This window comes from Artibeus jamaicensis, unplaced genomic scaffold (assembly GCF_021234435.1).
Source record: "Artibeus jamaicensis isolate MK-2021 breed Jamaican fruit bat unplaced genomic scaffold, CSHL_Jam_final scaffold_614, whole genome shotgun sequence".
NCBI lineage: Eukaryota > Metazoa > Chordata > Mammalia > Chiroptera > Phyllostomidae > Artibeus > Artibeus jamaicensis.
In genome coordinates this window covers 4701745-4729088 of record NW_026522050.1, presented here as the reverse complement: position 1 = coordinate 4729088, position 27344 = coordinate 4701745, and the positions used below count along the sequence as shown (strand labels likewise).

At 36.9% G+C, this 27344-nt stretch overlaps 1 protein-coding gene across 4 annotated transcripts; it reads left to right on the top strand.

Annotated features, from left to right (window-relative positions):
* Window positions 1-905: 905 nt before the first annotated feature.
* Window positions 906-25805, top strand: MS4A13 (membrane spanning 4-domains A13). 4 transcript variants are annotated; one of them, XM_037137708.2, is made up of 8 exons: window positions 906-1179; window positions 4066-4178; window positions 6270-6410; window positions 12318-12374; window positions 13519-13638; window positions 18267-18362; window positions 25285-25357; window positions 25586-25805. In XM_037137708.2, exons 2-7 carry the CDS (start codon window positions 4131-4133, stop codon window positions 25342-25344), a joined length of 522 nt encoding a protein of 173 aa, XP_036993603.2. In that variant the 5' UTR covers window positions 906-1179; window positions 4066-4130; the 3' UTR covers window positions 25345-25357; window positions 25586-25805. The 4 variants fall into 4 exon arrangements, with proteins under 4 accessions (XP_036993603.2, XP_053515164.1, XP_036993602.2 ...); XM_053659189.1 differs by lacking the exon at window positions 25285-25357; XM_037137707.2 differs by having other exon boundaries at window positions 25285-25805.
* The last annotated feature ends 1539 nt before the right edge of the window (window positions 25806-27344 follow it).

Genomic DNA, 27344 nt, shown 5'->3' with positions numbered 1-27344 from the left:
TGAACAAGGGGAGAGGGGTCATGGGTCAAGTCAGAACAGTGAGCAGAAAGGGTAATGTTGGAAAAGTTATGGAAACAGGGAAGAAACTGGTCAGAGAAACAGGGAAGGGCTGCCGTGGCGTCCTGAGAGCAGGGCTGAGGGGTGATCACAAATTTACATACAAAGTATTTCAGCTTTGACTCACTCAGCTGTGTATCCAGATAAAGCACCTATGCGATTTTATCCAGGGTTATGGGCTTTGCTAGAGGGGATGATAAAATATCAGGAAGGCAAAAAACTTAGGCTATTGTCAAAGTATTGCTAAAAAGATAGACTGTGGAATTAAAACCTGATAAGTAAATAAAGATATTGTTTGCTTAAATTTTTGTTTCATCCACCTCTTTTAGCTGCTACCTCAGCTTCTCTATGCATCTCTTTTTCTCTCTTTTTTTTACTGTTGTTCAAGTACAGTTGTAGACATCTCTTCAATAAACATGATTTGAACCACTGCCCACATCAAACAGAACACTTGGCGCCAGGTATAACCTGAAAGGTAAACTTACCTCAGCAGGTGGATGGAAAAGTCATTCCGGTGTCTTGCTAAATATTCCCTTCATTAATCTCTATATTTGCCTACCTGTTTTGAAAAAAAATGAGTCTGACTCAGCTACTTGCCTTTTCATTATTTACACCTTCTGAAGTGTACTTGTGGCCAGCAGTTGAGGACAGAAAAGGTGAAGGACAAACTTTTCGTCAGTGCCACTGGTCACATTGCAGGAGATGTGTAGATAAGAAATGCACCAGAAAAGCCAATACCAGGCATGGAGGTTTAAAGAAACCGCACCTAGAGTTACGGTCAGCGGTAGTTGACGCGGGTCAGACCACGTGACCGGGTTCCAGTGAGTTTGCGCACAAGCTCTCCGGTCCTACCCACCTGGTGTGTGCACGCAGGCACACAAGGACCACCGTTGGAGGCCCGGGCGGCCTAAGGGAGGAGCCTGAGGGCCAGCTGGGTCCTGGGCTCCTTGTTACCTGAGTAATGACCTCTGGGCAGGGTCTGGGGACCCGGAGCTGAGAGCACCGCCAGCTGAGATCTGCCTCCTGAGCCAGGCCTGCGCAGAAACGCCCCTAAGCCTGGGCCTGGACCTGAGAGTGTGACACTCGATCGATCCTGGGGACCTTCAACAAGTGAAATGAGGGGTAATGCTATCAGTTGGCTTATGAGTTTTCTGAAGTGTTACAAGCCATAAGGGGGCATGGAGACAGGATTTTCCCACACAAAGGCTGGGCTCACCCCGTCTGAGTCTCTGGGTCATAGCCCAGGACTGTTGTCCCTGAACATCTGAAATGAATTCCTCGAGTTCTGGGAGCTGACACTGACTCGGGGGCCAGTGCTGAGAATCAGCCGCGAGATTGCACGGTGATCCGGAGGCATGCACGTCCAGCACGTTAGGGGAATAGGAGAGCAGGCCCCCCAAAGAGCGTCACTGTGGGAGCTGTTGGGGCTGAAGCGGACGGAGTGGCGGGGATGAGGCTGAGAAGGTGGGCCAGGGGCAGTTAATGAAGGGCTCCGTATGCCCCACTGCAGAATTTCCAGACAGGGAGGAGTTGGTTGCATGGCTACCAAAGATGCTAAAGATGGAGAAGTGGTTTCTAGACATGCGCTCTCTGGGAGTATTCCAGAATTTGTAAAGAAAGTTTGGGGACTTGGCAGCAAGGGCTCTGGACTTGTCCTGCAGCTGCTTTTTGTGTTAGTGATGGAATCAACCGAAAATAACAAAGAATAAATGACTAATTTTATTTATGTATTTAACAAAAATGGGATAGTTAACTGGGTTGTGTAGTATCTGCATGTAGAATGTCTTTTTTAAAAAATTCTAACCATCATTTATTCCGGGAATATACTCTAGCATTTCTTAGTTTCTTCCTTTCATCAGTTAAGCTAAGGATTTTCAACAGACACACATACCTTCTTTTCTTTAGTATTTTAATGAACACTTCGTTTTGGGCAGTTTTGGTAGGAGCCTGATAAAGATGATAGTAATGCTAAATATTCTGCTCCCCAAGTCACTCTTGCCGCTTACACTGTCAACTATGAACGTGAAAAGAATTTTTATGTATACACAAAAGGACTTATTGTATTTATTACTATCCTTCTGTTTGAAAAGTTAAATAATAGCAATTGAGATATGGCTTTTCCTCATCACTGTCTATAAATTCTGTAATTCTATCTCTTTTTATTTAAGCATGACAGAATGATTAATCTTGGTTGCCTATAGGCGTATACCCTTTCTTTTGGTATTTCTCAGAGGTAGTGTTTGAATATAAAAAGCTTACTACTTATACTTCAATTATGTTTTTTTAATTTTTACAAATTTTATTTAGTTATTTTTCAAGTACATTTTTTATCTATTTCTCCCATCCCACCCCCCCTCGCCCCGTCTCCTCCCTCTCTCCCATTTCCGCTGCCCCCCCCCCCCCAGTCCTCATCCCCGTGTCTTTCATACTTGTTCCTCAAAATCCCTCCCCATTTTTCCCCTTAAATTCCCTTCCCTCTCCCCTCTGGTCGCTGCCCACTTGTTCTCTATTTCAGTGTCTTTGTTTTTATTCTGCTTGATTGTTTGTTTTATTGTTGAGCTTCCTGTCAAAGGTGAGATCATATGGTATTTGTCCTTTATACTTCAATTATGTTTTTAAATTTTATTTATTTATCTTTAGAAGGGAAGGGAAGGAGAGAAGGAGAGAAATATCAATGTATGGTTGCTTCTGGTGCATCCCCTGCTGGGAACTGGCCTGCAACCCAGACATGTGCCCTGGCAGGGAGCCAAACCAAGATCTTTTGGTTTGCAGGCCTGTGCTCAGTCCACTGAGCTACATCAGCCAGGGTCTTATACTTCAATTATTAATGTACTGTTTTTTCTATTCTCTGTCAGTAGCTCTGGGATACTTACCTAGGTTTTTTTTCTGTCTCTATACTGTACAAAATTAAGAGACATTCAGAAAATCAGTTTTAGAAACGAAGGCTCTTCAAAATAATCAAGTCATGAGATTTTAAGGATGCAGGGAATTAAAGGTCCTCTAGTCCATACTCCCTGCTTTCTGAAAAGAGAAAGTTTTAGGATCATCTATCAGGTGATCACCTGGCTAAGTGGCATCACTGATATTATTGACCTAAATATGACATGTTAGAAGATGTAGAGCAGTTTAATTTCTGACCCACAAGAGGATAAAGCCCCTTAAGGGGGATACAATTTTTATCCAGGTTTTTATCTTAAAGTAAATAAGAAGATAATCTAAACACCAGAGAGAAATACAGGACTATAAGCTGGGGGGGCGGGGGGAACCCAGCAGAAGTCTTTTAGAGGGTGGAGTGATGGAAGAAAAAGGTCTTGCATCTAGAAAGAGGAACTAGGTAGCAGGTATGTGTCAGGAAAAAAATCACAAGCCCATAATAAACTTAAGTACAAGACCTTGATTTTGAAAATGCAAACATAGCATTAGGAATTGCAATGAATTGATTGTGAATTGCAAGTGAATTGTTAAAAGCTTTACCAGGAATTTTCCAACACTGTTCCCTAAGTTTTCTTTCTACCTTATCATCCAGACATTTGTTCACTACTCAGAAAATATCCGTAGTATACCAATATTTTTTAGCCACAGGCTTTTCAGTTGAGACTCTTATTCAGAACAGGTAAATGCAAGTTGATGCTACTAAATTATATATATATATATATATATATATATATATATAAAGATTTTATTTATTTATCTTTACAGGGGAAGGGAAGGAGAAAGGGAGAGAAATATCAATATATGGTTGCCTCTTATAAGTCCCCTGATGGGAACTGGCCTGCAACCCAGGCATGTGCCCTGACTGAGAATCGAACCATGGTTGCTTGGTTCCCAGGCCCGCACTTAATCCACTGAGCTACACCAGTCAGGGCTTGATGCTACTAAAAATGAAGGCATGAGAAGAAGAGAGTGATTACCTCTGAGTTTGGGGAGGTGGCTGTGAAATAATAAAGAATCAAACTTAATTATTTTTTTTGAGCAAAATGTGTATATGTGTTTTGTATTGTTTTGTAGAAGTTTGCTAATAAAGATATCACCAAAGATTAGAGACGTAATCATCTAGAGGAAATGCTAGTAGTATGGCTGTATGTTCAAATCTTTCTACAGCAGATGCACTTGTGTTAGGGGTAAGTACCACTTCACTTTGACTACATTTGAGGTCATGCACTAGTTCAATTTAATAAGGAACATTCTTGGATCTGGAAAGGGTCAGGTTTGGTTAAGCCAACAGGGTAAAACTTGTTGTTTTTTTTTTAAATGTTGATTGTTTTTTTACAAATTTTGAGTGATCTCATGGCCCTTCATAAACTAGTATCTGTCAGATACAAGCAAACTGACCAAACTCACATACACAGGGAAATAGACAAAATCCAAAGTAGACATTTAAAAACCAGTATGTTTTTTAACTGTAAAAGAGATCTATTGCTGATCCCTTTTAAGTACTGTATTGATGTCTATGCAGCAGAATGATTATCAATCTGTCTCTTAAGTTATACACACTATACGCAGAGAGTTTATCTAGCTCTCTTACAAAAACACCAAGGAATTGTGGAGACCATGCTCTTTCACATGTAAAGGGGAAAACAGTTTCTCACTGGGTGTGAACTTTTCCTTGAAGCTACCTACTATGTAGACCTAAGTCTTCCACCTGACTGTTCAGCAGGGGTTCTTAACCTCTTTGGAGTCACGGACCCCCTAGATATAGGAAGGAAGCTCTGAATCTTCTTCTCAGACTCACGTGTCTATCATAACCCTTTGCACTCATTTTTCCCTCAGGGGAGGACTATGTCTTCCTGGAACCCATTCTTTGGCATTAGGTTAAGAACCATTTTTGAATAAGAAAACCCATCTTGTCCTTCAAACACTAGCAGCTGTGCTTTCTTGTACGGTTCAAACACTAGCAGCTGTGCTTTCTTGTAGATTGGTAATTGTTCTATATAAAACCATGATGGTTTTATATAGGACAATTACCAATCATATAAAAAGGGACACTATTTTTCAAACCCAGTCACTTTTTTAACAGTTGGAAAGTCCTGTGGAATTTATGTTCTTGATACTGAGGTGCTTCCACAGAGGGTATTTCCTGGGTGCCTGCTCTGCACTGGGCACCACAGCAGAGACTGAGGACCAGCTGAGGTCCAGGCCCTGGAGAATTCTGTGATCTAGTAGAGAATTTTTCCCCCCAGTCAGATCCAAAGGACCTCTAAAAATAATGCTGTTCTTCCAAATTGGGTATAGAGGAAATCTTAAATTCTAAATCTATAAAAATACATGGCATTATTACCTACAACAGTGGTCTTTCTATACCAAAAAACCCACTTCTCTAAAATATATATTTAATATCAGCCAATTGCATTTATGTGTTTCATTAATGACTTGCTTTACACAGAACTGGAACTATTAAACTTAAAACATTAAATAGCTTTTTAATTATAATTTATATGAAAATGAAAGTAATCTCTCTGAAATTTTTAAAGGGTAATTTAAAATGTGATTCAGAATATGAAATACCAGTTTATATATACAGTCAGAGATATTTTTTATGCAGACATATTTACTGAGATTGTAATTATATTCTTACACATTAAAGTTGAGTAATAATTCTCCCCTAACCCTAACCCATCCCCATTCAATAGGAAGACCTTGTGCAAGCAAGTCTACTTTGGGTACTCTTTGTATCTCTGTGTACCTCATCCCAGCATGCTTGTGAAAAGGACCCATACCAAGGATTTATTGAAGGAAAAAAGATATAAAACTTTGTAAGATTCAAAAAGTGATTCATTGATTCATTGATTTTCTTGTTCATAATGGACAAGAAAATGTTGGATATGTGGCTACCTGCATCCAAATAGATTAGTAACCACATTTCCTCTCAAGTACCCTCAGTATTCTCCCTTCATGCCATTACTGCATAGAAAAGGAGAGTAACCAGTGATGGAGTCAGATTGTCAACTTTCTTTTGGGAGAATTTGCCAGAATTATTAAGGAACAATGATTAGGTGCTCCAGGTATGGTGATTTCTATTTGGTAAGCCTCAGTCTGTACTTCTTGGTGAAGACCTTCTTCTTGGGTGAATCAATCCAAGAAATACATGGCTAAGTGTATTACTATTTTATCTTTTATAAAAGTTTTGAATGTTTCTCATAATTAACAGTTGTTGGAATTGTATTATAAATTACATGATTTCAGTACTAATAGCACTCACTCTTTTCTCATAGGCTATCCAGATTTTGATTGGCATCTTTCATGTTTTCATGTGGTATTTCCTATTGATTATGTATATGGGACAGATTAAAGGAGTCTTTGGGACCTATGAACCTCTAACTTACAAAACAGGATGTCCTTTATGGGGAATTATTGTGAGTAGAATGCATTTATATGATTTAATCATTCAGTAAATAATATGCATGCCTCTAATGGAAGATAGAGAGCAGTTTCTAAAGAGTTTTCAGAAGAATTATTTAACAAAACTCCAGGTTGGTAATTCATTCAAAATCAATTTGCATTTTTCAATAGATATTTTTTGAGCACTATTAATTTGCCTGTGATGTTACAAGAGATGTGGATACAGGAGTGAATACACAATCACAACCATAGGTTAAATTGCCCTTAGATATATGAGAAACGAAGCATCTCAACCATGATATCCATTAGCATGGTCAGCTTTCATATCAGGGTTGTTATATAAGCTTCTTCACACAATGAGATTATAATCATACACTGTCTAAATTTGCTGCTACCTGAACTCTTCTGTGGTTCTTACATAGCTGTAATATAGTAGAAAAACCTGGAGAGCCTGGCATCCTGGAAACCAAATAAACAAAGAAACAGGGAAAGAGAAACTATTAAATCCTGTTGGTTTTTAAAAATATATTTATTTATTTTTAGAGAGTGGGGAAGGGAAGGAGAAAGAGAGGGAAAAAAGCATCAGTGTGTGGTTGTGTCTTGCATACTCCCTTCTGGGGACCTGGGCCACAAACCAGGAATATTCCCTAGACTGTGAATTGAACTGCAACCTTTCGGTTCAAAGGCCCACATTCAGTCCACTGAACTATACCAGCCAGGGCTAAATTCTGTTATTTTATCAATTAAGACAAGGGCTGATCATGGGATTTAGCAATACAGAGGCCTATAGTAAACTTGATAAGTAGTTTCAGGGGAATAGTGGGGCACAAGCCTGCCTGGAGTTGGTTTAAGACATAGTGGGAGAAAGGAATTATTGACATTAAACACAGACAACTCCTTGAAGGACTTTGATTAATGTGGTGTAGTGAAATGAGGTGGTAGCTGGGGAAAGTTTGGGTCAAGAGAGGGTTTGCTTACTTGTTTTAGTAAGTTGGAAGTATCATGTCTTTTATTGAGGAAAATGAATCAGAAGAGAAAATTGATGACATGAAATAAATGGTGGAAGAGAGGGATCATTAAAATTATGTACTTGTGTAGGCAAGAGATGATGAATTTTAATACACAAATAGCTAAGAGCACGGACAGCTCATCTCTAGCAGTGGTTCTCAACTTGAGGTGGTTTTGCCAGTCAGAGGACATTTGGTAGTGCCTGGAGACAAGTTTGGTTTTCACAGCTGGGGGTGTGGACCTAGTGGGCAGAGACCATGGATGCTGATAAACATCCTACAGTGCATAGGACAGCTCCCACAACAAAGACTTATCCATTTTTAATGTAAATAGTGTCAAGGTAGAAGAACACAGAGAGAGGAGAAACGTTTTGTTAAGTAAGTAGATGGGAAGTTGGGAAGTTGTGCAACTTCTCTTCCAATGGTTTGAAATATTTTGGTGAGTGAGAAATCAAGACCATGAGCTATGAGTGTGAGTGGCAGAGTAGATTGGTTGTTTGAGGAGAGAGGAGGGGACATGAAATAGTCATGTAGGAAAAGTGAGAAAGTGTGTGTATTATGAAAAATTGGTTCAACTTCCATACAGCAGTAAGGGCTTAACTGAGCTTATAGTGAGATGGGTCAAGAAGGTTGTGTGTCTTTCTCAGGCCATGATTGGCTGCATGGGTACAGGTGTGCAGTAAGAAGAACTGCACTTAATCAGGGTTTTGGTCCAAGCATGCAGCTGTGACTAAACAAGAAAGATGCAAAGGAGTTGATAGTGTATATAATAAGTGAATGTTTGTAGAGTTTGACCATGGAATTTAAGAGAATTATGGAGAGAATGTAACAGGGGGGTGAGGGTCTCAGATTATAAATCTAGATGGGGGCATGAGCTAGAATGATAGAAGTTGGTGGTCAGAGTGGGCCATTTGAAACTGAGATTTGAAAGATGTTACAGTTACTGGTAGAAACAAGAACAAGAGAATGGATATGAGAGTGAGTGATTGAAATAGGATCGAGTTAAAGGATTGAAGGACATAAATTTAAAGAACCACAAGCCCAGCAAAGATTAAGAGATGTTAGAAAGAGAGTTAAAAGATGAGATTAAAATTACCTAGAAAGAGGAGAGTGACCAAGGAGTCAACACATTACTTTCACCAGGAGGGACAGCAGGTGATAGAATCTGATGACATTTGATTCAAAGCTAGAGGAGAGAGAATGGTTGGAAATAGCAGTAAGGAGCAGGGAGACCACTTACCCCGTGCTTACAACCAATGTCTAAGCCTTGCCTCAGGGGTGCCCAACCTTTTGGCATCTCTGGGCCACACTGGAAGAGAAAGAGTTGTATTGGGTGACATATTAAATATACAAACAGTAATGAAAATTGATGAGCAAAAACAAAGTTTTAAGTAAATTTACAATTTTGTGTTGGGTCACATTCAAAGCTATCCTGGGCCACATGGGGCTCACGAGCCTTGGGTTGGAAAACCCTGGAAGGGCTGTTGGAGATGAAATGGCTGCTAATTGACAGGGCTTTGCCCAAAGCAGTGGTCTCTAGGAGATACTCTGCCTTTCCACATTGGCTCACAAGTATCAAAGCACTGCATTGGAAAACAATGGGGGAAAAATAGTGAGTTTGCTGGCAAAATCCCAATAAATGATTCATGTCCCTCAGCATTTAATTATTTATATTATCAAAGTAGCATATTTAGGACTTCTGGCCAAGATGGAGGCGTAGGTAGACTCACTGCACCTCCTTGCACAGCCAAAAGAAGGACAACAAATTTAAAAACAAAAAACAACCAGAACTGACAGAAAATTGAACTGTATGGAAGTTTGACAACCAAGGAGTTAAAGAAGAAACATTCATCCAGACTGGTAGGCAGGTCAGAGACAGGTAGCCAGGCAGAGAGGACTCGCAGCAAAGTAGTGGCTGGAGGACCAGGGAGGGCAAGGCTGCAGCTGGCAGACAAGGTGGCAGCTGGCAGACCCAGAGAGGAGGCATATTCAGGACTGGGTACAGATAAACCAGGAGGAGCAACTGAGGAGCAAGACAGACCACAGGACCCAATTTCAGTGCATGGAAATAAAGTCTCAAATTTCTGATTGAAAACACCTGTGGGGGTTGAGGCAGCAGCAGAAAAAACTGCCAGCCTCAGAGGAGAGTTCATTGGAGAGACCAATAGTGTCCTAGAACATACACAAGACCAGCCACCCAGGTATCAACACCAGAAGTGCCAAATTTGATTATGGGTAGTGGGGCAAGTGACTGAAAACCAGCAGAGAGCTGAGCAAGTGGCATTGTTCCCTTTTGGATCCCTCCCCCACATACAGTGTCACAACGCAGTGATGTGGGTTGCCCCACCATGGTGAACACCTAAGGCTTTACCCCTTACTACATAATGGGCACACTGAGACAAAAAATTGCCCAAATGAAAGAACAGATCAAAGCACCAGAAAAAGTACAGCTACATGATGAAGAGATAGCCAACCTATCAGATGCACAGTTCAAAACACTGGTTATCAGGATGCTTACAGAATTGATTGAATATAGTCACAAATTAGATGAAAGAATAAGGGCTACACTAAGTGAAATAAAGGAAAATGTACAGGAACCAACAGTGATGGGAGGGAAACCAGGACTCAAATCAACAGTGTGGACCAGAAAGAAGAAAGAAACATTCAACCAGAACAGAATGAAGAAACAATTCAAAAAAGTGAGGAGAGGCTTAAGAACTTCCAGGACATCTTTAAATATTCCAACATCCAAATGGTAAAGGTACCAGATGGAGAAGAGGAAAAGCAACAAATTGAAAACTTACTTGAACAAATAATGAAGGAGAACTTCCCCAATCTGGCAGAAGAAATAGACTTCCAGGAAGTCCAGGAAGCTCAGAGAGTCCTAAAGAAGTTGGATCCAAGGAGGAACACACCAAGGCACATCATAATTATGTTACCCAAGATTAAAATGAAGGAGAGAATCCTAGAAGCATCAAGAGATAAGGAGACAGGTACTTACAAAGGAGTGTCCAGAAGACTGTCAGCTGATTTCCCAAAAGACACCTTACAGGCAAGAAGGGGCTGGAAAGAAGTATTCCAAGTCATGAAAGGCAAGGACCTACATCCAAGATTACTCTATCCAGCAAAGCTTTCATTTGGAATGGAAGGGCAGATAAAGTGCTTCCTAGATAAGGTCAAGTTAAAGGAGTTCATCATCACCAAGCCCTTATTATATGAAATGTTAAAGGGACTTATCTAAGAAAAATAAGATAAAAATTATGAACAGTAAAATGACAACATACTCACAGTTATTAACAACCACACCTAAAACAAAAACAAAAACAAACTAAGTGAACAACTAGAACAGGATCAGAATCACTGAAATGGATATCACATGAAGGGTTATCAGTGGGGGAGTGGGAGGAGGAGAGAGGGGAAAACGGTACAGAGAATCAATAGCATAAGTAGGTAGAAAATACACAGGTGGAGGTCAAGAATAGTATAGGAAATGTAGAAGCCAAAGAGCTTACATGTATGGCCCATGGACATAAACTAAAGGGAGGGAATGTGAGTAGGAGGGGGTGTGCAGGGTGGAGGGGAATAAAGGGGGTGGAAATGGGACAACTGTAATAGAATAATTGATAAAATATATTTTAAATATATAAAACATTACTCCCCCCAAAATAGCATATTTAGCTCCTAGAAGAAATTACCTAAAAAATTTATGAAATTTAACCCAATCCAAAACAACTTTTTAAAAATTTTATTTATCTTTATAGGGGAAGGGAAGGAGAGAGAGATAGAAATATCAATGTATGGTTGCCTCTCATGCATCCTCTGCTGGGAACTGGCCTGCAAACCAGGCATGTGCCCTGACTGGGAATCAAACCGTAGTTGCTTGGTTCCCAGGCCCGCGCTCAATCCACTGAGCTACACTAGCCAGGGCCGAAAACTTCTTACTTAGGTCATAAACTTTGGGTGTTTTGTAAAGTACATGGTTTGGTAGTTTAAATTAGAGAACACTTCAGTTTAAAATTCAAAAGATATTTTTACTTTCTATTCTGAGTTAGCCCTTACCTTCACTATGTATGTCCTTGGAAATCTCAACTTTTGTTACAGAATGAAGTGCTGAGTGTGTAGATTTAAGTTATCCTTGAGGAGTTCATAAGATTCAGATTTGACCTTTTTTTTTGGTATGGTGCCTAGTATGAATACTATTTTTCCACAAATTAAAACACAACAGATAAAACAAAAAGAATACTTGTTCAGCTCATCTTCAAAAAGTGTGGCATCAGTTTATATTTCCAGGAAACAGACAAAGCAGCCTGTTGTGAAGTAATGGAACTCTTTTTGAAAACAAAGACAAAAATATGAGCCCTGGCTGTATAGCGATATCTTGCCGGTGAGGAGGACCATGAGAGCCACTGATATTACCCCGAAAAGACAAAAATATGAATAGCAGCTGTTAACTTCGTAGTGTCATAGTTTCAGTTAAGAGGTATATTCTGTGCAAACACAATTTTGAGTAGACTCATGGGACACTGTTTTCACATCTGGATATGAATGATTATACAGCAGTTATAATCAGTGGCATCATTTCATGAGGAAGGATGGCATTCCAAGTCATAACTGAATGAGTTCAGAAAGCCTGCACAGATTTGGCCCCTTACTCAGGACCACCTAAGTTATCTTTGTCATATACCACAACCTGAATTCTGCAGTGTCCCCTATATATTTCTGTTACTAGTGACCCTGCTATTGCTTTCAAATTCATTACGATGTGTCCTGACACCTTCAACTGAAATTTTTTTCTATTTTACCACTCTTAGTATTATAAAAATAATTGACTTAGAAGAGGGAGTTGTTAAAAATACATTTTAAGTTGATGAGCATTATTAATGAATATTTATAAATATATGTTTTTATATCCAGTTTATCATTTCAGGAATGTTCTTAATTAAAATAGCAAGGAATCCAACTCTACGCCAGGTAAGTTGAAATGTTTAGGGTATCCTAGAAATCATTCGTCACAAAGCTAAATAAGTTTTAATGAAAAGACTGTGAGTATCTAAACAATGCAGGAATCTACTCTACCTGTAAAATAAATGAAGAAATTAAGTGAAAATCCAAACACACATACTTTAATGTAGACAAACACACTATATTAGTTAGGATCTATGATATGTAAAAGTTTCTAAATTTATTTTTTATTATTATTTTTTCATAGGAAAATTCTTTAAAAAGTTTTTATTTAATTATTTTTCAAGTACAGTATTCTGTCTTTTATGCCAATCCCAGCCCACCTCCCCCTGTGCCCCCCACCTCCCTCCCTTTTTCACCCCCTTGGTTGTTGTCCATGTGTCCTTTATACTAGTTCCTGTAAATTTATATATATAGCTTTTTTTGGGTTTGGTATTCTACCTTCTTTTAAGGGTGTATAAACTTTTCAAAAAATGTAATAGGACCTAATGTTTTTATATACAAACATACCACTGCTATAAAACTCCATTTTCCTAACTATCCAGTTTGCAAACAGAATTGCATCTTGTAATAAAATAAAGGATATGTTCGAAATAAGATTCATCTTTGATATAGGCAGAAAGCTATTGGGAAGGGAAAATTTTAGAGTTAAACAGTACCTTAGAAATTAATTCATCTTATCTCATAATTGTACAGATAAAAAAGCTACGTATAATTGTACAGATATCCAGAGGTATTAAGGGATTTTTCTTAGAGATTTAAAACCTAGCATTAAAAATCATTGATTCCTATTTGGCTTATTTCTACAAGTAGTCCTTTTCCATGTTTTTCTTCTATTTTTCTGTTTGCAGTGAACTCCTTTTGTTAGAATCACATCTTATAAGGCTTTCTTCCAACTGACTCAGAAGATTGTAAAATCTTTTAGCCCAAATGAAAGATTTATGCTTAATGATGTGATAATATTTTCATGTTTTCTCCAAATTTACTATGTTTTATATAAATCAGAAAAATAATTTATTCTAATAGCAAGCATACCAACATTTCTAAAGTTTCAGAAACTAGATTGGTTTTAACTAGATGATTTTTTTAGCACACTGCCTAACCGAAGTGCTTATTCTGATCGTAATAAATTTAACCTATATCTTCTTTTCAGGTTGCATGTGCTTTGATCTTGCACGTCTTCTGCATAATTGTTACAGTCGTTGGAGTAGTGCTGACTGTATTAGAGTTGTCTACTTTTGGTTCTGTGTCATATAGGAACTATGGACAAGCGGTAAGTGACCAATTCTGTAGGAACTTCTCAATTTCGAAGTGATTCCTTTCAGAGGTTTTGAAGGCTTAGGAGGTAAAATTAGGATTTACTGGTCCTCACAAAACTCTCTGTTTTAATTACTATTGGTTGAAATAGTAATTAAGCTCTTGGTTGAAAATTCTAACTCAAAAATAATTCTATCATAATTCTTTGTAAATATTACTAGAATATTTGAATTCTTGATATATTCAATTAAAATAGAGCAAGTAAATACTTTGAAGGCTTTGGTGGTAAGTATATCTGCATTAGGCATGGTTTCACTGATGATGCTTTTAAAGAAAGAAAAGTATAATGCTCAACCTTAAGACCATTCCCATAACCGACAAAAGAACTCTGCTATTTATGCACATAGTTGGAATTATAGATGCCTCATAACTTCAGGTTTAACATATAACATTTCATGAGCAGCCTATTTTTGTATCTCATGTGAGTTTTGCTTTAAGCCCTTAAGTACCACATAAATGTGAATATCTTTACTGATATAATAGTTTTTTTCCCAATGTTGGCTCTAGATTTAGAATCACAGATTATTACTGCTGCAGTACTTATAAAATCTTCTGTGTAAAATCATAACAGATTGGAGTGGAGCTCCTCTTTGTTACTGAACAACAGAGCAAAACAAAGAACTATTTGAACGTTTTAATTCAAACATCTTTCTAATGAGTAGAAGAGTCAACATAGGTGAGGGATAAACTTCCCACTCCCTCCATGTACCCCCCCCTCTGTGGGACCATCAGTGGAAGGAACCCAAGCATGGAGATGAAAAAAGGTACAATAATCCCAAAATAGATTGTGTGTAATTAATGATATATTGATTTAAATAAGCATGAGTCAGATTTTCCCTATAAATTATAAGAAAACTCTCCACTTGCCCTGGAAATTCAATATACAAATCTTCAACTTTAATTTTTGGGCCAAAGATAGGGAGGGGAATTAAGTATAGAGGAATGTCAAGTTATTGTATCTTACCGCTCTTATTCATAAACTTGTAGTCATCAGTTTAAAATAATATGGCATAATCCCTGCTTGGTGTGGCTTAGTGTATTGACTGCTAGCCTGCAAACCAAAGGGTTGCCTGTTCAATACCCAGTCAGGGCACATGCCTAGTTTGTGAGCCAGGTCAGGACCCCAGTAGTGAGCATATGAGAAGCAACCACACATTGATGTTTCTCTCCCTGTCTCCTTCCATTACCCTCTCTCTAAAATACATATAAATAAAATATTTTTTTAAAAGATAACATGACATAATTGCTAAGGCCTACCTTTTGCAAATATTATTACAAAGCACTGCACACTGTATTTACCTGACACAAACTCAGTGTTAATGATCAGTTTCACAATCCACCAAACACACATTTCAGCTTTATTTCCTGTAATTTGTTACACAAAATGAGCTTGTATGTTAGGCTTACATCTCTTATTTTAGAGGTATTATAGAATTATCTACCTACATTTACAAAAGCATTGTATAGGATTTCCTATATGCCAGTCTTTCCAACATAAACAAGTGGCTTGACTAAATCCACAAACTCATCAAATTACCACTGTTCGTAGGTAGGTTCTGGTAGCTCCAAAAGTGTATGCCTCAAAATGTAGTCCTCATAGAGCAAAATGGTAAGTAGTATATATAAATCCAGAGCCAGACTGTCTTTATTTAAACACCATCTTCAGTACTCAGTGTGTGTGACCTCCTTGGACAAGTTTCTTAACTTCCTTGTTCCTTAGTTTCTTTGTGTGTAAATGGAGAAAATAGCATAATCTATTAGTTAACTGCTTTGTCTGTCTCCCAAACTCCAGTCTTCTTGTTCTAATGGCCAGCTTGACTTTTCTACTTGGATATGCTTCTAGCATCATCATCTCAAATGCAACAGATAAAAAATGGAAAATATTTACCTCCTCAAAAATACTGTACTTCAAAACTCCCTATTTCAATCTCCTAGGCTCAAACTTTTCTGTAACCCCTTTCTCTACACTGTCTTCCCAATTACCAAGTACTGGTTTTTTTTTACTTAAATTTTTATTAATTAGAACTCTTTTTCTTGTGACAACCCAAAGTGATTGAAGTAAAAAAAATGGTCACTTACTGACTTAAATTGCATTTAGAAGCTTAAATTATGTGTTCAGAACTCAATCACTCTCTCTGTTGTTCTTGAACTTCTTTGGCAGACATCTTGCTACTTTCAGGGAGAGGGTTTGAGAATAACACTAACATATAAATTAAGGAATATGGGCAAAATGACTTTTTATAATCTTGCCCACTAAGAAGTCACAAGTACTTTTCAGCTAAAAAAATGTTACGATCATGTTTCTGCCAAGAAAATTAAATCAGAATTCTTCACCTTGCTATTTCAAACCCTTTATAGTCTTTATCTTGCCTTATTGTACGTGAGTGAACACTATAACTTGAGTTAAACATTTTATCGTTTTCTCAACATGTCATACTCTTTCTTGCATTCAGTTTTTTGCTAACATTATCAAACCATAGATCATGTGATATATATTTTAGCTATATTGTTGGTCCTTTTTAATGTCTCCATTTCTTAATTATTTTGTCACACTTGTAATTTATGCTATTAAATTATTTTTGGAACAAGAAAGGTTACAAAGAAACAAGTAAATTAAAGCTGCAGAGTGTTGCTTCCCCATTTCCCTTTTCTCAGTTCTACTCTTATTTCAAAGGTCCTACCTCTTTATGAAGCCCAACTAGATATGAATGACTTAGGGCGGATCTCCTGTTCCTGGTGATGATGAACTCCCTTAACTTTATTTTTTCTTGGAAGTACTTTATCTGCCCTCCCATTTTCTGGATTGAGTAATCTTGGATGTAGGCCCCTGCCTTTTATGACTTCAAATACTTCTTTCCAGACCCTTTGTGCCTGCAAGGTTTCTTTTGAGAAATCAAGTGTTAGTCTAACTGTCTCCTTGTCTTTTGTTGCTTTGAAGATTCTCTACTTCTCTTTAATCTGGGGTAATGTAATTATAATGTGCCTTGGAGTGTGCTTCCTTGGGTCTGACCTCTTTGGCACTCTCTGAGCTTCCTGGACTTCCTGGAGTCTATTTCCTTTACCAGATTGTGGAAGTTCTCTTTCATTATTTTTTCAAATAAATTTTCAATTTGTTGCTCTTCCTCTTCTCTTTCTGGAACCCTGTGATTCAGATGTTGGAATATTTAAAGTTGTCCCAGAGGTTCCTAAGCCTCTCCTCACTTTTTTTGAATTCTTGTTTCTTCGTTCTGTTCTGGTTGAATGTTTATTTCTTCTTTGCATTCCAAATTGTTGATTTGAGTCCCAGTTTCCTTCCATTCACTGTTGGCTCCCTGTATATTTTCCTTTATTTCACTTTGCATAGCCTTCACTTCTTCCTCAATTTTGTATCTATACTCAATCATTTTTGTGAGAATCCTGGTTACCAGCGTTTTGAACTGTGCACCTGATAGGTTGGTTATCTCCTCATTGCTTATTTTTTTTCTGGAGTTTTGACCTGTTGTTTAGGCCGTATTCATTTGTCTCACGTGCCTGTTATGTTTTAAGAGGTGGGGCCTTAGGTATTTGTCAGGGCAGGACAACCGAGTTCACCTAGTTTTTGTACTGTATGTGGGGGACAGATCTGAGAGGAAACAGTGCCACTTGCTAGGCTCCCAGCTGGCTTTCAGTCACTTCCCTCACTACCCACAAGCAAATTGGGCCCTTCCAGTGCTAATTCCTGGGTGGGTGGGCTTGTGTATGTTCTAGGACTTAGTGGGTCTCTCCAGCAAACCCTCCTGTGAGGCTGGGAATTTGTACCACTGACATAACCCTGATGTTTTTTTTAAAGATTTTATTTATTTATATTTAGAGGGTAAGGGAAGGTAGAGGGAGAGAAACATCAATGTGTGGTTGCCCTTCATGTGTCCCCTGCTGGAAATTGGCCTGCAACCCAGGCATGTGCCCTGACTGGGAATCGAACAGTGATCCTTTGGTTCGCAGGCCCATGCTCAATCCACTGAGCTACACCAGCCAGGGCTACAACCCCGATGTTTTTACAGTCAGAGGTTTCGAGGCTTTAGTTGCCCACCCTGGAATCCTGGTTGCATGGTCTGTCTTGCTCCCCAGTTATTTCTCCCAGGTGCCTGGTCCACTGCCTTGCTGCACATCCTCTCATCCCTAGTTTCCAGTCTTGACTCCTCCTACCAGTCTGGATCAATGTTTCTTCTTTAACTTCTTGGTTGTCAGACTTCCATACAGTTTGATTTTCTGGCAGTTCTGGTTGGATTTTTGTTTTTAAATTAGTTGTTGTCCTTCTTTTGGTTGTGCAAAGAAGCAAAACATATCTACCTTCACCTCCATTTTGGTTAGAAGTCACGGTAAGTCAAATCTTCTTGAATGAAGAGTTTGGATTGTGAGTTCACTGCAGGGATAATGAATCAGGGGAATAAAAGCTAGGAAAAGTAGAGCAGAAGGCAAGGGAGTAGAAATGCCTCTGGGAAGAAAATAGTAAAAGATGCTTAAATTATTCTTCCTATTTTCTTCTCATACTAGGAGCTCCTTCCCTGAACATACTTGCTCTTACTTAAATAATAATGAAAAATTCTCCATATTTTCTGATTTCAGAAACTTGGGAGGGAAGTTTCTCGGATTTTGCTATCCTCCTATTCCTTGGAATCAGCTATTGCATTCACATACTGCACCTTTGCCTGTGTTGATTTGGTAAGTGTTTATCTACTCTCTGGCATATTAAGAAATATTGATTTTAGTGAGCACATTCTATGAGGAGATGAAGTGCACTGATACAATATGTTTAGAATTACTAAAATGGAATATGTGATTTTTTAAATTTTTTTCATCTTATTGTTTATAAAATTACAAAAAGACTACATGAAATAAATAAAAGAGTAAAAACTTAGAGTAAAAAGTTATTGTCTTCTTAATGTAATTTTTGTCATACCCACACAGGCAAATCTTCATAAAAAGACACAGACAGGCACGCTCAGAGTTTTCTTTGTTACTAATTGTGTGATCATACTCATATTGTTTGGTCACATGCATTTTCTTCAACTGCCATAAAAATCTTTTCATTATAAAGCACTTCTAAACAATGCCTTTTAATAGTATCATACTTTTTCTTATATTTCATTTTAACATTCCTTTATTGCTGCATATTTAGCTTTTTTCCAATTTTTTAAGTTATAAAGAATGATGCAATAAACATCTCAATACATATGTCTTTGCATGTAAGACTAGTACTTCTGTCGGTATTTGATCTGTTTAAGTGTACAGTTGACCCTTGAACAACGCAGGGATTAAATGAGCTTAGCCCCCATGCAGTTGAAAACCTGCATATAACTTTTGACTTCTCCAAAATTTAACTACTAATAGCCTATTGTTGACCAGACACCTTACTGATACATAAACAGTTAAATAACACATATTTTGTATATGTATTATTACAATAAAGTAAGCTAGAAAAATTATTATTAAGCAAATTAAAATGAAGAAAAATACATTTATAGTAAGTTTATGCCGTCTGTTTATAAGATGAATTGCCTGTGAGCATCAATATTGTCTTACAGGTTATGCATATTACTAACACTAGACATCAAAAATGAAAATATGAGAAAAATTTATATTTCATAGGTTAAAAGGATTTATGCATTGATAATGAAAAAAAGCTATCTGATTGCTAGTATAATGGATATGATTGACTCAGAGTATCAGCCTATACTCTAATAATTAAATCATTACAAAACCTTTGTTACATACGGTATTATAGTCATATTAATAATGCAGTATCAGAAACATTGTTACAGTTTTAAAGAAATCATTTATGTGGGATGACAGGCTGATATGCAGTTCCTCCAATTATGAGAGAGACAGAGGCATACTCTACAGCAATATAATTCTGTAATGACAATGTTGTAATCATTCTCTAGACTTTCATGATGCTCTGTCTGTCAGGGTTCTATTCCATAGCATTGAAAATTCTTTCTATGAAGTACCATGTTACCATGTATAATGATGATCCTTAAGTGTCCTTTTGATCCGCTAATGTAGAGGCTGAATCAGAGATGTTGTGTTTGGGAGCAGGTAGCCCACTTCAACACTTTCAGTGTTGAACTCATGGGGTTCCTGGTGGCCAGGTGCATTGTCCAATATCAAAAAAACCTTAAAAGGCAGTTGCTTGCTGGTTAGGTACTTCCTGACTGCAGGGAAAATGAGCAGTGGAGCCAATCTAGAAAAAGGGGTTTTGTTGTCCAGACCTCCTTTCTTGAAAGGCTGGCAGCTGGTGTTTATCTTTCCCAAGGCTTAGGGAAGAATCCGCTTTACAGATAAGAGTGGTCCTGATCATAAACTCTACTGTATTTGCACAAAACGGTAGTTAGTCTATCTTTTTCTGCCTTAGATCCTGGTGCTCTTTTCTCTTATTTACTAATAATATCCTTTGTGGCCTTTCTTTCTTTTTTTGACAGAATAGGACACTTTCATCTTCATTAAAAACCTGTTCAATCAGATATGCTTTCTCTTCATGATTTTCTTAATGGCTTCTTGGAATTCATCTCCCCCTTGGTCAGCAGAAGCTGCTTCTCCTGTTATCTCCATGTTTTTTTAAAGCCAACCTCTTTCTAAAATTATCAAACTCTCCTTTGCTGGCATTAAATTCTCCAGCTCTAGCCCCTTCACCTTCTTTTGCTTTAAGTTGACATGTGATGACTTTGTTTTTTCTTGAGTCACATTAGAGTCTATAGGTAAGTAGTTCTTAAGGCAATCCTGCACCCACACAAAAGCTGCATTTTCAATGCAAGAGAGAAAGATATTTCACAAAAAAATGCAAGGCTTTTGTGCCTGCTGTCACAGCTGTAGTGGCAGTGTCACAAATTTCCTGTTGTTTTTACATTTGGATTTCTTTATCTCAAAATGGTGGTCAGGCACAGCTACAGATCTCAATCTATGGGTGTGTGTTAGATATCAAACAATTCAACTTTTTCTTGGAATGTCATGACCTTTTTCTCTGCTTCTTGGGACCACTTCCAGCATCATTAACATTGGGTCCCATGGTGTTATTCATAGTTTACAATATCATACCTAACACTTTGAAAAATATGTAACAACTGTGAGATCCCTTTTTACTGCAATACACAGTATACTGGAGAGAAAAAGTCATGTGGAGTTGATTAGCATCACATGACATTTAATCATGTACTTGCAACACTTGAGCTTACCAAAGTGACACCAGGAGATGGCTACAAAATTATTACAATAGTGCAATAAGAACTACAGTTAATTTTATGCAGTTAGGATTTAATATGGCATCTATTTGTTTACATTTCTCTCAACTGTGAATGGTTCTATGTATAGTCAGTGTTTTATGCATAAGCTATGGTACATTGAAATGTATCGTAATAACTTGTGTATGGTAGTAAGCGATTAAATGGACTGCTGTTTACATATATTTTATGCATTCATGACATACCTGACTTTTCTTATTTTTTTCAATGTTTCTACTCTACACAGTTCATCTGTTTTTTCAAATTATCACAAATCTCTAAAAAGTTTTTCAATATACTTACTAAAAAGAATCTTCAGTTCAAACCTGTATTGTTTAAGTGTCAACTGTAATTGCAAGTTTAATAACATCTCAAATTGCTGTAATAATTCACAGTACTACAAAAATTTATGCAAATGATTTATTTTCTCATAGCTTAAATAGACTATATATATTTATTCTTTCTTTCACAAATATTTATAGAGAGCTTACTATATATTAGGCATTGTAATAGGCACTAAGGATGCAGTGATTAACAAGACAGCATTCCTATTCTCAGGGAGTTTCTATTTCAGTGGGATGCAAAGAAAGACAATAAACATATGCACAATAATTTTATGAAATGAAATAAAACAGAGTAAAGAGATAAAGCAAAGATTATTTTATACAAGATGGTACGGGGAAAGCATTTTAAGTAGAGACTAATTGAAGTGCAGAAGTAACTACAGGGCTATATGGAAAAACAGTTTTCCAAGAATAGAAAATGTGTGGGACTTCCAGAATCACTGAGTAAGGATCTGGCAAATGTCCTGAAAAAGAAATGATAAAACTGGAGAGAATTGTCAGTAAACAGTTTTTAACTATTCCAGACACTTATCAAAGAATACAACAAATGAGAAGTATTTAAGAAAATTTACTGAACCTCAGTAAGAACAGTGGGTGTCTGTGACATTTTATCTTGGTGCTACTCTGATTTTTCTCAACCGCTCCCCACCCCGACCAGGTTTCATTTTGCAGAAGTTTACCTGGGTGAGTTAGACTGTGAAGACCAGCAGTCTCACTACTGGAGAGGGATGATTTTATTTATAGGAAAGCACAGAAATTTCCATGACCAGAGGTGTCATTATAACAGTAGAGATCTCAGTAACAAACAATTTGGAAAAACCAATATAACATCTAGCCTAATTGAAATCACAATACTTGTTAGGACAAGAAGTTGACTGGTAACTGGTTAGAAACTTAAAAGGAGATTCTGAGAATAAGAGAGCCAAAGTGGGCCTTGGTGATATCCTACTTATCCCTGTGGTCTGGAAGATTATATTTGTGTCAAGAGCTATCTATGCATGCACTGAGGAGGCTGGAGAGGGTCTTAGTAAACTAATTATACTTGGCTGAATAAAGAGGCCTTGCAAACACAGAATAAAAGCTGGGGCAGATTTACAAATAGTTTAAACTTTGAATAGATTCCTTAAACTACACTTATTCACTGACAAAGGGTAGATCCCACTGCAAGAGATCCAAACTCCACAATATCAGTGTAGGGGAGTCATAAAAGGCGGCAGTGACAACCCTCCTGGGGGAAGATGAAGCAATCAGAACCTGAAGTTGTTACAGTATATCCTGGATACAGGATACAGTAACGAATCCATTCTTAAACAACAACAAAATATAGCATGCAAAGAATGAGAAATAATGAACCATACACTTGGGAAAAAGCCACCTTTTGAGGGGAGAGGAAGACAAATGTTGAATTTCACAAAGAAAGACTTCAAAGACTAAAGGAAAATATGTTTAAAGAATGTATGACAATAACTCATCAAATAAGATTATCAATGTCTATTATCTTGATTGTGGTGATAGTATCACAGTGTTTGCATATGTCTGAATTTATCAGATTTTACACATTAAATATGTAGTTCTTTGTATGTTAATTATATCTCAATGAATCTGTTTAATTTTTAAAATAAGATAGAATTAAAGGAGATATAAATTATTAAAAAGAATAAAATGGAAATCCTGGAGTTTAAAAATAGAATTGCTGAGATTAAAAAATTATTAGAGAAGCTTAAGAACAGATTTGAGCTGACAGAAGACAAAATCAGCAAACATGACAGAGCAATATAAATTCTCCAGGCTGAAGAACAGGGGGAGAAAAGGACAAGAAAAATGAACAAAGTCTCAGAGATCATTGGGACACCATCTAATTACACCTACATGTGAATAATGAGATCCCCAAAAATGAGAGAACAGAAAAACCTTGAAGTAAAATGGCCAAAATTTCCCCAAATTTAATGAAAAAATATTATTCTATACATTAGGAAGCTCAATAGTCTCCAATTAGAATAAACGCAAAGAGATTCATTCCTAGACATTTCAGAGCCAAGCTGATTTTAAAAATTGTGAGAAAATCTTTAAAGCAAGAAAAAAATGATTTTTCATATACAATGTAACCACAATAAGATTAACAGCTGATTTATCATCAGAAACAATGGAGTCCTGAAGGTAGTAGAATAGCATATTGAAGTACTGGAGGAAAAAATAGTCAGCATGAATTCTCTTTTAAAACTATTCTTCAAAAATGAAGGTGAAATAAAGATACACATGATGAAAAAAGACAGAGACTATGTGACTAACTGCTTTATAAGAAACACCAAAGGAAGTTCTTTAAACTGAGAGAAAGCAATACCAGATGGAACACAAATACACATAAAGAAATAAAGAGCATCAGTGAAGGTAATTATGTAGATGGCTATAAAAAAAAAACAGTATAAGTATATTTTTTGGTGTTTCCTTGACTGATTTAAATAACTATGGCATGAATCGCACTGGGCCTACCCGGTAATCTTAATCTCCTTATTTTAAGGTCATGTTATTATCAATCTTAATTCCATCTATCACAACTCTACTCAGCTGTACCTTGTAGCATGAAAGCAGCCATAGACCATACATAAATTAATGGATTTGCCTTTGTTTCAATAAAACTTCACCACACAGGTTGTGGTCCAAATTTGGTCCAGATCCATAGTTTGCCAACCCCTATTCTATAGATATAGTATTTCTCTACTTTTTTCTATGAAATTTTAAAAGACTTATGATTACAAAAGCAATAACTGTCACAATATATTATGTGCATGGCATAGGTACATATAATATGCATGACAATAATAACACAAACAAAGGGGGAAGAAATGAGACCTACATGAGACCTACATGTAGACCTATATGAGAACAAAGTTTCTATATTTTACTGGGATTAAATTAGCATTCATGTGAAGCAGATTATGACAAATTAAGATGTATATTATAATCCCTAGACCAATGACTAAGAAAACTTAAAAAAATATATAGTAAATATCAACAAATTTAAGATGATACACAAAGTATTTAATTTTTACAAAAAAAAGGTAAAGGGAGAACATAAAGTACATGAGACATATAGAAAAACAAAAGCTATTCAACACAAATCATTTCAATAATAATATTAAAATAAAACTACAATAAAATATTAAGTACTTAACAGAATGACTAACTTTCACAATATAATTTTAAGTGATGGTAATGATTGGGTAAAAGAAATGTCTCACACATCCCCAGTTGGAATATAAATTATATAAATTTGGGGCATTAATTACTAAAAGTTAAGGTGTGCATAGCCTACCAGTAACTTCAGTCCTTAGTATACATCCAAATAGAAATGTGTGCACATATGCACATACTACCAAATATTCTTCTAGGAAATTTATATATGTACTTTATAGTAGCTCCAAAGTATAAACAATGCAAATGGATGTACAATGAATATATTGAGATATATTATTCCAATAAAATTATACACAGTAATTACAATGAACTACACCTATATTTAACAATATGGATGAATCTCATGTATATAATGTGGAGTGTAAGAAGTCGAACACAAAAGCATACTTTATAATTCTATTCACATGAAGTTTGAAACCAGGCAAAACTAAAACTATAATTTTTAGGGGAGAATACAAGCTAGCTGGTAGAACTAGAAAGAAAAGAAAAGCTTAATTACCTAAAAGTCAAAATGACTTACTTTTGAAGGGAAGGAATAAGTAGTAATTGGGAAACACCATGACAAGGTGACTTTTGGGATGCTGGCAACTGTTCCGGGTAAGGAAGACCATGAATATTTTTTATTGTGAAAGTCTAGAAGTAAAGCAAAAGTTACAAGTAGCCCAATAGGAATTAAGACAGTGATTGTGGTAGAGATTGGACAGAGTGAGGACAAATGTCACTTTAACATTTTATTCTATAAATATCAGGATTGCTTGTATTTTTAAAAGTATTTATTACATGTATGATTTTAAGAAACATGATTTTAAAGAGGTTAATTTTTTTCAGGGTCGTAGTAATGAAGATGCTCTTTCAACTGTTACAGTGGAAGCTGAGAGCAGTTTTTAAAAACCTTGGAAATGTGAGATTTTTCCTGGTACCCAGACCTGATGTGAACCCTAATGATATCTCTGTATAACAACGTTGCTTCAAAACCTACAGATGTTGTGCAAAAGAAAATATAAAACAAGTTGGATTTTTTTCTTCTCAGTATTCAAGAAATTTCTTTGCACATATTTTTGTAGGCCCTAAGTGGAAAGCTTTTTCCTATTTAAATCTGATATTCTTACAACGAATAATTTTTTTCTAGGTATTCTGAAGAGCTTTCAGCTCTCTAATGGAGTTTTCCTAAGATGCCACAAACAAGATCTATGATTTTCTGTAGAGTGCAGACTATGAAGACTTGGGAGCATGTTACTGTATTATTCTCAGGAAAACTTTAAATAATTTATGCCCCTATGAGTAAAGAGTACATTTCACTCTTAGTTCTTCTACCTAATCTAGCTTCTACCTGAATAAAGTATTAATCAAAAGGCATCCAACTCATAGTCCCTTCATTGGTCTCGTTTGATTTCTCATGAAAGTTTCTTTCTGCCCTGCTGTGGGGTCAATACACGGCTCCCCCACCACCTGCAACAAGGGCTGGCCAGGGGAATGTGTACTGTTCTGAGAATGGATTGTAACTCCTTTTTTATCTCTTTTGGGAGTGGCTTCTTGTCCTATGACTGCTTCCTGACCTTTTCCTTCTGCAAATACACAGTGAAGTATTGTAGCTCCAGGCCACATGTAAGTTTCTGCAACCTGGACCCATGCTGCCTTTGTCTGGGACCCCTTTTAATGAGCCTCAAATGAAGGAGGTGCTGTCTGTCTCACATCAACATACCACCTTTGGTGCAGTCTCCTGTAATGTGAGTAATGATGGCAAAACAAATTTGAAATTAAGTCTAAATATATGAATATAACAGCAATTAAGCATAAATGATGAGAAAAACTCTGAGCTACAAGAAAAAGCAGTAAGAAAAATCAGAATGAAATATTTACAAAATGGTACAAAATGCAATGCAGACGGTGGACAGAGCAGGAGACATATGGTGCTAATGAAAAGTTTTAATAGCATGTATTTGGATTTCAAAAGGAAAATAGGGATAAAAGCAAATAGGTAATATTTGAAAATAATGTATCTGGGAATTTTCCCAACTTGATAAAAAAATTATAGTTTCAAGAAGGGTTACAATCCTAAGCTAAGTAAATATAAGGGAATCCACATCTAACTACATCATAATAAAACTGCATAAAATGAGCCATAAAAAGAAAAGTCTTAAAAATAAACAAGGAGATTCCCTTTTCATTTTGCTGATGTTTTCTTCAGCTGTGCAGCAGCTTTTTAATTTGATGTAGTCCCATTTGTTTATTCTTTCCTTTACGTCCCTTGCTCTAGGGGACATATCAGTGAAAATATTGCTACATGGAATATCTGAAACTTTCCCACCTATGTTCTCCTCTAGGACTTCAAAGCTATAGCCAAGTGATGGAAACAGCCTAAGAGCCCATCAGTAAATGAGTGGATCAAAAAACTGTGGTACATTTACACAATGGAATACTATGCAGTAGAAAAATAGAAGGAGCTCATACCCTTTGCAACAGCATGGATGGAACTGGAGAGTATTATGCTAAGTGATATAAGCCAGGTGGTGAAACATAAATACCATATGATCTCACCTATAAATGGAACCTAATCAACAAAACAAGTGAGCAAAATAGAACCAGAGATTTTGAAATAAAGAACAAACTGACAGTGGCCAAAAAGGAAGAGGAGGGAGATAGCGGGGTAAAGAAGAGTAAGGATCAAGTCAAGGAACATGTGTAAAGAATCCATGAACAAAGACAACGAAGTAGGGGATGACTGAATGTGGGAGTGGGTAGGACAGGGGAGAGTAATGGGGGGCATGGAATGGGGACAACTGTAGTTGCACAACAATAAACAAAAGAAAAATAATAAATTAAAAAATTTCATTCCCCACATAGCACAGTGGGGAGGCCTCCAAGAAATCTACACCTTTCTCTTGAGC

What these genes read in the sequence shown, in the direction of transcription:
- MS4A13 (XM_037137708.2), top strand. Translation starts at nt 4,131, where the DNA reads ATGGCTGTATGTTCAAATCTTTCTACAGCAGATGCACTTGTGTTAGGG. An exon ending in CAGATGCACTTGTGTTAGGG is followed by an intron (nt 4,179 to 6,269) that starts GTAAGTACCACT and finishes CTTTTCTCATAG; the next exon opens with GCTATCCAGATTTTGATTGG. An exon ending in CCTTTGCCTGTGTTGATTTG is followed by an intron (nt 18,363 to 25,284) that starts GTAAGTGTTTAT and finishes AATTTTTTTCAG; the next exon opens with GGTCGTAGTAATGAAGATGC.